This window comes from Pongo abelii, chromosome 2, assembly GCF_028885655.2.
Source record: "Pongo abelii isolate AG06213 chromosome 2, NHGRI_mPonAbe1-v2.0_pri, whole genome shotgun sequence".
Classification (NCBI taxonomy): Eukaryota; Metazoa; Chordata; class Mammalia; order Primates; family Hominidae; genus Pongo; species Pongo abelii.
The window spans coordinates 151,960,476-151,972,839 of record NC_085928.1 but is presented as its reverse complement, the minus strand read 5'-3'; the positions used below and the strand labels follow the sequence as shown (position 1 = coordinate 151,972,839).

At 37.6% G+C, this 12,364-nt stretch overlaps 1 protein-coding gene across 2 annotated transcripts in view; it reads left to right on the top strand.

Moving 5' to 3' along the window:
- ATR (ATR serine/threonine kinase) overlaps positions 1-12,364 on the top strand; it is a 133,658-nt gene that overhangs the window by 83,859 nt on the left and 37,435 nt on the right. For both annotated transcript variants that reach the window (XM_024245003.3, XM_054552796.2), the window contains 2 exons: positions 2,810-2,989; positions 10,821-10,963. In XM_024245003.3, coding sequence (XP_024100771.1) covers positions 2,810-2,989; positions 10,821-10,963 — 323 coding nt within the window. The remainder of the gene's footprint in view (positions 1-2,809; positions 2,990-10,820; positions 10,964-12,364) is intronic.

Here is a 12,364-nt window from a genome sequence, read left to right as displayed (position 1 = left end):
TGGAGTTCTTTCAGTTTTCATCTATCTTACATTTTCCTTGAGGAAAACAACCTCTTAATTTTTCACCTTATGTATGTATACAGGGTGTATATAGTAGTGACTCAGTAAATGTTGGTGAAATGAATGTAACTCTGTCACTTAGTCGCTGGCAGATAATTAGCTCTCTGTGGACTTGCCAGTGTTACTGTAAGTATTCAGCTCTAATCTAGCCAGAAAGGGCCTAGCATCTGAACAGAAGTTCACAGCAGTCCTCAGATTAAAGCAAAAGTAATAAGAAGGGGTTTTTTTAAACATTGGAACTACGTGCAAGGTTTATGACCCAGATTTTTTTTTTATTTTTATTTATTTATTTATTTATTTATTTTTGAGCCAGAGTCTCTCTCTGTTGCCCAGGCTCGAGTGCAGTGGCATGATCTCGGCTCACTACAACCTCTGCCTCCCGGGTTCAAGTGATTCTCCTGCCTCAGCCTCCTAAGTAGCTGGGACAACAGGCGTGTGCCACCACGCCCGGCTAATTTTTTGTATTTTTAGTAGAGATGGGGTTTCACCGTGTTAGCCAGGATGGTCTCGATCTCCTGACCTCATGATCCACCTGCCTCAGCTGCCCAAAGTGCTGGGATTACAGGCGTGAGCCACCGCGACTGGTCAATAACCCAGATTTAATGGCTATTACTTACATTTCTCCTCAGGCTAGTCACCAGTTTAGAATTAGTAATAGGCATTACTAATAATAATAGCATGTTCTGGAATTGATACTTAGCAACTATTGTTGGTGCCATTTGTGGTTACACCAACTTGTGGTGGCTGAGAAAGGACAGGAGAGGAGATGTTTCCTGGATGAGAGGGGAAAGCAATTTATTCAGTGTGCATTAGTCAGTACCTGGTCATTTTATTGAGCTAGTGCTAGTCTATGTATTATAATACCTTAAACTCAAAATGTTCAAAATGCAATTTATTACCTAATACTCAATACCTGTTTCTCCTCTCATGTTTCCTACTTTTCTGAACTAGACTTTATTCCATCCTCCCATCAAAAGCAGAAATCTGGACATCATCTTAAATTCCTTCTGCGACCTCACTTTTCACATCCAGCTGGAGACTAAATCTTTGTTCTTCAACCTTAGAAATATCTCTTGAATCCTCTCCCTCTTATTTCCACTGCTTTAACTTATGACTTTATTATTTACATCCTCTAACAATATTAACAACCTTTTTAGCATCTCACCATTTCCCTGTATACATTACTGCAGTTTGTGATCTTTCTAAAATCTACATCGAATCATGTTGCTCCTTCAAAAAGATTAAATCCTACAAAGTATTCTTCATACCTTTAGGATTAAGCCTGAACTCTAGGAACTACACAAATCTCTTTCTGATCAAGTCCTGGCCTACTTCCTCAGTGTCATTCATCACCATCTCAAAAACCCTTTAAACTTCAGCTAAAATCAGACTATGTGCTTTTCTTCCAATTAAAATTATTATTCCGTCTACCTAGAATGCCTTTCACTAAATTCTCTGCCAAGAAGATTTCTACTCATTCTTGAAAACCTAATTCAAATTTTCTTCATTGATAACTTTTCCTGACTGCTGTTCTCCTCCATTTTCCTATATTCTTCAGGTAGGTTTAAGGGACTCTTTTCTCTATCCTGTATAATGCCGATGTACATTCCTCTGTTGTAACACTTAGCAAATATGCTGTTATTTCACATAGTTTCTTTTCTCATGTGACTATGAACTTTTTTTATGTCAGGGATTTTAATTTGTTCATGATTGTCTTCAGTTCCCTGAACTTTGATTGTAGTCCTTTCTTGATATCCATGGAGGGATTGGTCCTAGGATTCTCTATGGATAACAAAATCTGTGGATACTCAAGTCCTTTATATAAAGTGGCATACACAGTATTTGCATATAACCTGCGGACATCCTCTTGTATACTTCTCTAGGCTACTTATAATACCTAATACAGTGCAAATGCTTTGTAAACAGTTATTATACTTGTATTACTTATTCGTATTATTTTTAATTTTTTCTTTGTAATATTTCTTTTTCTTTTTTTTAAATTTAAATTTTTATGTTTTGAGAGAGACAGTCTTGCTCTGTTGCCCAGGCTGGAGTGCAGTGGCATGATCATAGCTCACTGATGCCTCGGACTCCTGGTCTCAAGCAACCCTCCCACCTCACCCTGCGCTTTGTAGCAAAGGCTATAAGCATAAGCCATCAGGCCTAGCTTTCTTTTTTTTTTTTTTTAAGAGAGAGGATCTTGCTCTGTCACCCAAGCTGGAGTGCAGTGGTGTGTCATAGCTCACTGTAACCTCGAATTCCTGGGCTCAAGCGATCCTTCCCCCTCAGCCTCCCGAGTAGCTGGAATTATAGGCATGAGCCACCACACCTGGCTAATTTTTAAATTTTTTGTAAAGACAGGATCTTGCTATGTTGCTCAGGCTAGTATCAAACTCCTGGCCCCAAGCAGTCCCCCTGCCTTGGCATTCAAAAGCACTGGAATTGCAGACGTGAGCCACTGTGCCCAGCCATTCCTAATATTTTCTATCCACTATTGGTTGAATCCATTGATGTGGAACCTGTGGATACAGAGAGCCAACTGCAGTTATAAAATTAATTAGTAAATGAATGAATGAGATGAAATGAAGCAATGTTTCAGTTTTAGAATTTTACTTTAATAAGAGGCAAATAAAAGATAAACATGAAATTACAAATGGATTTGTACAAAAACATAATGAACTAATACTTTTGCAGAAAATAGAAATATGTTTTTAAATTAAAAGGCTTATTGTTGCCTTTTTTCTTTTAGGGTGATGTTCACCAGGCACTAATTGTTCTTCAAAAAGGTGTTGAATTATGTTTTCCTGAAAATGAAACCCCACCTGAGGGTAAGAGCATGTTAATCCACGGTCGAGCTATGCTACTAGTGGGCCGATTTATGGAAGAAACAGCTAACTTTGAAAGCAATGCAATTATGAAAAAATATAAGGCAAGTATATGTATAATGCAGTTTCAGTTAACTCTGTTGACTGGGTAAAATGACTTAAGTCTATATGGCAAAGCACATGTATAAAAATAACCAGGAAATTTTTTTGACTTTTCAGTGAGTATATAAGTATATGGATTATCACAAAATAAATATACTCATGAAACTGCCACCAAGTCAAGAAATAGAGTATTATTTGAGCTCTATAACCCCACTACTCTTCACTCCAGTAATCACTATTCTTACCCGCTGTCTCAAAGTTAACTACATCCTAGCCTGAAAATTTTTCAGCAAAACCAATTTATAACTTCTTTACTAGGTATTAAACTTTATATAGATGGTGTTGTAAGAGATATACCTCTCAATAATCCATGGGTCAATGAAAACTTTCAATGGAAATTTAAAAATACTTTGAACTGAATGATAATAAAAATGGCATATCATATCCCGTGCAGGTAAAGCCATTCTTAAAAGGGATTTAAATTTTTATTTGGATATATTCAAAGAAAATAAAGGTTCAAAATTAATGAGTTAAGTATCTCTCCCAAAGAGTTAGAAAAGGAACTAAAAAAGTAGGGAGGGAAATAAAAAAGTAGAAGAAAGGAAATAATAAAGCAAAGAGCAGGTGGCTAGAATTTGTGGGACAGATCAACTGAGAGAAAAAAGTTAAACAGAGTAGTTCCTATCTGCATAGGAATTGTGTTGGCTGAATACCAGCCTGCACGTGAATAATTCAGAATTCTATGAGGCCAAGCTAGGAATAACTGCTGGGGAAAGAATAAACATGCAGAGGCTATAAGAACAATTTCCAGAGCTCACACAGGATTGAGATTCATTCGGATTACAGGATGGAGAGTTATTCAGTCCACCAGCCAGATTGAGAAGCCTCATTGCATAATATGGAGCATTCAGTAAAGACCTTAAAAGGGCCACACCTTAGAAGTAGATCTAAATTAGTCCTAGGCTAAAAACTACTCTATATCCATACTAGAAGGGCAGTAAAACAAGCTTTAAGAGGATTACACTGATCTTCAAGTAACCTTACTGCCTGCCAGATCAAAGCCTAACACTCTTTAAAGCAAGACAACAAAATCTAAAACTTGACAACGTAAAAATATATCCAGCATCCATTAAAAAATTACTCTGTGAATGAAGAAGCAGGAATATTTGAGCCATAGATAGGAAAAAAAATAAATCAGTAGAAATAGTTCTAGAAATGACAGGATTTAAAAACAGCTATTGTATATAGGCTCCATAAGTTTAGGAACATAAACAAAAATAAGAGCATGATGAGAAGAGAGAGAAATCAAAGATACAAGGAAGACCTAAATGGGACCAACAGCCAAAGCAAATGGCACAGACAGTGCTAATCTTTAGATCCAGGAAGTGTTGCGTTCTGATGAAGATAAATAGGAGTCTAGCTCCTGTTCCTTGGTTACAAGAAGATGTCATGCCACCTAAGAAACTAACCTTGATTTGCATTAAAAACTATATTATCCTAAAGGGCAGTGATAATGAGGCAAGTTCTGAAACGATACTTGTAAGTTTCACCTTCCCAGTTGGAGAGATCTTCTGAATTTATTCTAGTATGTAAGGCACAACTTATGAGGCACACAAAAACTCACCAGTACTTAACAGCAGAATTTGATAGCAAATATTCCAGTTCTCCCATCTCGCCTGGGTACTAAAGCCAGGATTAGGGAAGAGAGATGTTGTCAGACTACCAACTTTTCAGGTTCTGTTTCCTCTGCATACACCCCTAATTTCCTGTCATAAAGGCCTGAGTAGCCGCTTCTTTTGTTCTGGTTGCCTATACATGATGTAGACAGAAATGAGTAGAGAAAAGAATACAGGCTGACTACTGTAGAATGACATGCAGATCCAAGGGGCCACATATTGCGTGATTCCACTTACATGAAATGGCCAGAATAAGCAAATCCATAGAGACAGAAGGTAGATTAATGGGTACTAGAGACTGAGGTTGGGGCTGGGAAGTGACTGCTAATTGGTACAATTTTTTTTTTGGAGTGATGAAAATGTTCTGGAATTAAATAGTGGTGATGGTTACACAACTCTGTAAATATACAAACAACAACTTTAAAAGTGTGAACTTTATAATATATTAATTATATCCCAATAGAGCTGTCTTTTTAAAATATTACCCAAATGGCAATCTTTAAATAAAAAAAGAAGTAAAAGATACAAGGACTAGGAAAAAAATATAGGAAAGTTATTAATTGCAGATGATATGAATACATATGCAGAAAATTCAAAAGATTATAAACTATTCAAAATATTGAGTGAGTTAAACAAGATTGCCTGATGATTTTATTTCTATATGACAACAAGAAAGGAATTTAAAACATACCATTTACAAGCAGAAAGTACTTGAATAGTTGGATATCTGTATGAGGAAAAAATGATCTTCAACCTCTGCCTCATACGATAGACAAACTTGCTTCAAAAAAAGTAGATTGTAGATCTAAACTGAAAAGCTAAAATTATGAATTTTTAGATGAAAAAATAGAAGAAAATCTTTACAACCTTAGGGTAGGCAAAGGTTTTCTTAGGTTACACAAAGCATTAAGCATTTAAAAAATCCTGATAAATTAGATGTTCATCAAAGTTAAAACCTTTTCTAAGAAAGACAGTTAAGAAAATGAAAAGGTAAGCCATAGACTTGGAGAAAATACTTGCAATACATATATGACAGAGGATTTGTAGCTAAATTATAGAGAACCCCACAACTTAGTAAGGCAATTGAAAGATCTGTGAGGCTAGGCACAGTGGCTCAGGCCTGTAATCCCGGTGCTTTGGGAGGCCGAGGCCTGAGGATCGCTTGAAGCTAGGAGTTCAAAACCAGCCTGGGCAATATAGTGAGAACCTGTCTCTACAAAAATAAAAATTAGCCAGGTATGGTGACTATAGTCTTCGCTATTCGGGAGGCTAAAGCAGGAGGATCACTTGAGCCTAGGAGTTCAAGGTTACAGTTAGCTATGATTGCACCACTGCATTCCAGCCTGAGTTACAGAGTGAAACTTTGTCTATTAAAAAAAAAAAAAATACAGATCTGCAAAAGTCTTGGATAGACACTTCATAAAGAATACATGCAAATGGCCAAAAAGCAAATGAAAAGATGCTTAACATCATTAGTCATTAGGAAGATGCAAATTAAAACCACAATGAAATAACACATTACACACTAAAATGGCTAAAGTCTAAAAGACTAGCAATACCTATTAATGCAATAAATGCACCTGGTGGGACTATAAAAAGTTAAATCTACCATATTCCATTCCATTCTTAGGTGTTTATCCAACAGAAACAATTACATATGTCAATAAAAAGACTTGTACACAAATGTTTATAGTAGCTTTAGTCACAAAAACTGGAAATAGACCAGTTGGCCGTCCAGAGAAGAATGGGTAAACAAACTGTGGTACAGTTGTATAATGGAATACTACCCTACAATAAGAAGAAATGAACTTACTGGTACACGCAACAAGGTAGATTAATGTCATAGATATGCTGAATGAAAGAAGAGGGACATAAAAGACTACACGCTTATATGATTTCATTTATGTGATATTTTAGAACAGGTACAATTAATATATATGCATTGAACTTATATCAGTAGTTGCCTGGGTAGTTGGCAGGAGAGTGACAGCAAGGGTGGGCGCCCATAAGAACTTCCGAGAGAGTTAGGAATGTTCATCTTCTTGACTGGAATGATGGTTCCATGGGTGTATATGTCTTAAGAAAGTTGATTTAAAATTTTATTTTATTTTATTTTTGAGACAGGGTCTTGGTCTGTCAACCCAGACTGGAGTATAGTGGCATGATTACGGCTCACTGCAGCCTCAACCTCCTGGGCTCAAGTGATCCTCCCACCTCAGCCTCTCAAGTAGCTGGGACTACAGGCACATGCCACCACACCCAGCTAATTTTTTATTTTGTGGAGATAGGGTCTTGCTGTTCTGCCAAGGCTGGTCTCAAACTCCCTGGCCTCAACTGATCCTCCCACCTCTGCCTCCCAAAGTGCTGGGATTATAGTTGTGAGCCACCATGCATGTCCAGCCTAAAATTTTTAAAGATGTCATTTAGGATAGCAATAAAAATGATGAAATGCCTAGGATTAAATTGCACACAAGACCTCTCCACAAAATAAAAATTAAAACATTAAAATTGAGTGAAGTAAAAAAGAACTAAATAAATTGGTAGCTAGAATACATGTATGAATGGGAAGACTCAATAATATAATTATTTCTCTACAAACTGACCTAGAGGTTTAATGCATTACTCATCAAATGCTAACAGGTAATTGACAATTAGACTTATGTGGAAACATAAAGGCCAAGAATAACGAAGAAGCTTTTCTGTCACCTTTCATTTTTTCAGTTTTATTTTGAAATAATCTTTGACTTTTAAAAAGTTAGTAGTAATTTAGAGAATTTCCATATCTACCTTTACCGTGTTTCCACTAATTTTAATATCTTACACTACCAGAGTATCAGAAGTGGGAAATTAACATTGATAAACAATACTGTTAACTATCTGTAGACCACATTTCACCAGTTTTCCCAGTAGTGTCCTCCTTCTGTCTAGAATTAAGGATTCCATATAGCATTAGTTGTCATATCTCCTTAGTGACCTCCAATCTATCTGAGAGGCTCTTTACTGTATTGTGTGAGGTCAGGTGCAGGGAGAAAATAGTTGGCCCAATCAAAAGAGGTAATTGGGGAGAGTTTAATGAAAAACTAGATTAAGGGAAATTAACAAAGGATGGTGAAAGTACCCCATGGCTAGCAACAACAGAGAGTTGTTGCTAACTCTAGACCTGAAGGAGCAAAAGGATAGGGCATTTACTGGAACCTGTAAAGGGAGCTAAATTTGTAGGAAAGGACCATTGGACCAGAACTTAACCTTAGGGAAAGAAACACAACCACTGTCAACTGCAGCCCAGCAGGAAGGAAACCAGCAGGTATAAAGACCTTAACTTCACCCTCCTCCTCACCCTCTAATCTATTGCTACCTTCCATTGATTGAACTTAACAGGAAGCCAGAGGGCAAACAGGCCCATTGATATAAATCATCAATTTCAATTTCCTGGGGCACTGAGCAGAGTGGAAAAGGCTAAAGTTGGCAAGTGTATCTATCTGGAGGGGCAAACTGAATAACCAAAATAGTCTTTTCAATAAATGTTGTTATATCACTTGGGTATCTTATAGGAAAACAAAAAATCAAACTTGATCCCTTCTTCCCACCATAAACAAAAGTAAACTTGAGGTAGATTGTTAATCTAGGTCAGGACTTCTTAAACATAACAAAAACACTAACCATAAAATAAACAATAACTTCTGTTTATCAGAAGATAGCATTGTGAGTTAGAGGCAACCTACGGATTAGAAGATATTTGCAATACATTAGAGGCTCATATCCGGAATATGACCCAGCATGTCCCCAGAGGATATATACAAGAATGTTTATAATATTATTATTTGTAGATTTTATATTGGAAGTAATCCAAATGGCAATCAGTTATAGAATGGATAAATATGTTGTAGCATATTCTTATAATGGAATACTATATAGTACACCAAATTTGTATGCAATAACTTGGATTGATATCACAAATGTAATATTGAATGAAATAAGCCAGATAAAAAATATAATACACGTAGGGCTGAGCATGGTGGCTCATGCCTATAATCCCAGCACTTTGGGAGGCTGAGGCAGGCGGATTGCTTGAGCTGAGGAGTGCAAGACCAGCCTAGGAAACATAGCAAAACTCCATATCTACAAAAAATACAAAAATTAGCTGGGTGTGGTGGTACATGCCTGTAGTCCCAGCTGTTCCGTAGGCTGAGGAGGGAGGATGGCCTTGAGCCTAGGAGTCGTGGCTGCAGGGAGTCATGAGCATGCCACTGCACACCAGCCAGGACAACAGGGCAAAACCTTGTCTCTAATAATAATATATATATTTTTGGAGATGGTGTCTCGCTCTGTCGCTCAGGCTGGAGTGCAGTGGCGCGATCTTGGCTCATTGCAAGCTCTGCCTCCTAGGTTCAGGCCATTCTCCTGCCTCCGCCTCCCGAGTAGCTGGGACTACAGGCGCCTGCCACCACCCGGCTAATTTTTTTTTTTTTTGTATTTTTAGTAGAGACCAAGTTTCACCATGTTAGCCAGGATGGTCTCAATCTCCTGACCTCGTGATTTGCCCAGCTGGGCCTCCCAAAGTGCTGGGATTACAAGCATAAGCCACCTTGCCCATCCAATAATAATAATTATTATAGTGTGATTCTATTTATATAAAAATTCAAAAACAGACAAAACAAAACTCCTGGAGTTCTTGTATGAGGATGATAAATTTGTGATAATTGATCAAGTTGTATACATAAGATTCGTGTATGTTTCTGTATATAAACTTTACTTTTCAAAATAAAACTTAAAAATCTTAACTGAAAAGGGAGTGAGAGAAAAGAGAGGGAGGGAGGAAGGAGATTTTATATAAAGGTAATTACTTTGTGATAATTGATGAAGCTGTAAATGTAATATTAGTGTATTTTTCAGTATGTGAATTTTACTTTTCAAAATAAATATTTAAAATCTAAGCTGAAATGAGAGAGGGAGGAGGAAGGAAGTTAGGGAAGGAGGAAGAAAGGAAGGCAGGAAGACAGGCAGGAAAGAAGAAAGGAAGGAAAGACTAGATTGACTAATATGTTTTTCTGGCAGCCCTTACCCTGTGTGGCTGATTAGGTACATGAACCTAGCATGTACCACACATCTAATCATGTCATTCTGTCCTCTATTCCCAGGCAGGTTTGTGTCTGTAGAGTCTCAAGATTAGAGTCAGTAGAAACTCAGGATCTCACTTAAGGTTTCTGGTCTAAACTGTTCTCAAACTTCTTTAGATGAAAAGTGGAACTTCAATTAAAAAAAAAAATTGTCAGTGATCCTGTGTATTTCCCATCACATTTCATGTAATATTAAAAATTAATAAACCACACAAATATTTAAGGCAGGAACGGCAAGAAGAAATGACAAAGGAGACTAAGTGAGAGTGGCCAGAAAGAAAGGAGAAAACTTGGAAGATGGTGGCCTCACAGAAGTCACGGGATGAAAGCATTTGAAATAAGTGACTTGGACAACAGAAACATATTGAAGAGAGTTCAAATGAGATCAGAATTGTAAAATATCTCTTGGATTTAAGGAGCTCCTTAGTGGAGTAGTGAAGACTGAAGCTGAAAAGACATAGTTTTAGGAATCAATGTGAGGTAGAGAATCCTTTTTAGAAGCCTGCTTCTGAAGGAATTGAGAGAAAGGGCAATAACTTGTGAGAGATCTTGGAGAAAAACAAAATATGTGATTTTTATTTTACCAAAATTTTTATGCTTTTTAAAGTCCTACCCTCTTTAGAGACTTGATATTACTTCTGCTTTGAAGATTTTTAAAAATGCCTTTCATGATATATGTGTATATACACACACACACATATATCATATATATGTATAAAAAAATTTAACCCATCCAGACACTACTTTGATGTATCTTTTAAAGTGGTGACATAAATGGAGTTTTCTCCTAAGTTGCGAATTCTTCCAGCACTATTTCATGTTAGGCAGTGGGCAACTCACCAGAACCAATCAGCCCTCCTGAGAAAACCTTTACAAGGAAGTAGCTATTCCTTTTCCACATCAAAGATTGAGTCTGCTTTTGACTTTGCTCTGCCTAGATAAAGGTCACATACTTTTGGTCCCTAATCATCTATTCATATTTTACTTCCCAGCATAGCGTGGGATTTCCTTAGGTGAGTATCCTATGTTCTTTTTTACAGGATGTGACTGCATGCCTGCCAGAATGGGAGGATGGGCATTTTTACCTTGCCAAGTACTATGACAAATTGATGCCCATGGTCACAGACAACAAAATGGAAAAGCAAGGTGATCTCATCCGGTATATAGTTCTTCATTTTGGCAGGTGAGTATGAGAACTGCATGTTTGCAGATTAAATATGTAAGGATGACTATTAATATTGAAACTGTTATCACATGTCTTAGCATATTCTAGGTATTTTCTGGCTTATGACTGATTCAGTGTATCACCTTAGATAAGATGTAAATTTTTCCTTTATGCAACTGTTTCCTTCACTTTAAAAACTAACTTTTTAAATGAAAAAAGTGATGTAGGCGTGTGTTTTGGAAACTCTCTCTGACCATGTTATTCCTCTGCTGTCACACCAACACAGCAGTCATCAACACAGTAGAAGACTTACATGACCAAAGATGTGGGTTTTTTTCCCCATACACCAAGCAGTGGACACCAGCTTGGTATCCTCCAATTCTGTTCTGACACTCTCTACCTGGAGACAGTGTCATACCTCAGAGGTTGAGGGCTTGGTGACATAAGACCATCTCCTCCTTCCCTTAGTTGCAAGTCTGGGCCTCTGGAACTTCTGCCAACTGGCTTCAAGTTGGGGTTCTCACAACCTCCTCTTGGGTTCAATAAATTTGCTAGAGTGGCTCACAGAACTCAGGGAAACATTTTTACTGGTTTATTAAGAAAGATATTTTAAAGGATGCAAATAAACAGTCTGATGAAGAGATAGATAGGGTGAGGTCCGGAGGGGTCCGGCACAGGAGCTTCTGTCTCCATGGAGATGGGCTGTGCCATCCTCCTGGCGCGTGGATGAGGTCTTCTTCACCCTGCTGTCAACCTCCACGTGTTCAACTCTGGAAGCTCTCCAAACTCTGTCCTGTGGGGTTTTTAATGGAGTCTTTATTACATGGGCATGATTGACAACCATGTAGAAATGTGAGTGGACAAATAGCTCATAATATAAACCCAGCAAGGTCTGTCTGTTCAGACTTTTCTTGGCCTTTTCTATGTAGCATTCCTTCCTCTAGGATACGGGGCAGGAACCTCTCTGGGATGAAGATCTTTAGACTCACAGTCAGATTAGAATCCTGCCTTAGGCAAGTGAGTGAAGGACAGGAGAAGCTCATAGAGAGAGATTCTGTTTCCTGAGGCCTAAAGTGCCCTGACATTATAACAAGGAGTTAGGAGCCAGTAACTGTGAACTAAAACCAATATATGTATTATGATACCACAGCCTGGATTTTTAAAAAAATTCAACAGCACCAAATTAAGTATCCTTCTCATTCCAGACCCTCATCCCCTGAGTCCCCAACTGTAGAATTCCAGAAGACCCTAAATGTCATATTTCGTGGTTATATATATATACATATTTATTTATTTTTATTTTATTTTATTTTATTTTATTTATTTTAAGACAGAGTCTTGCTCTGTCGCCCAGGCTGGAGTGCAGTGGCATGATCTCAGCTCACTGCAACCTCTGCTTCCCAGGTTCAAGCGACTCTG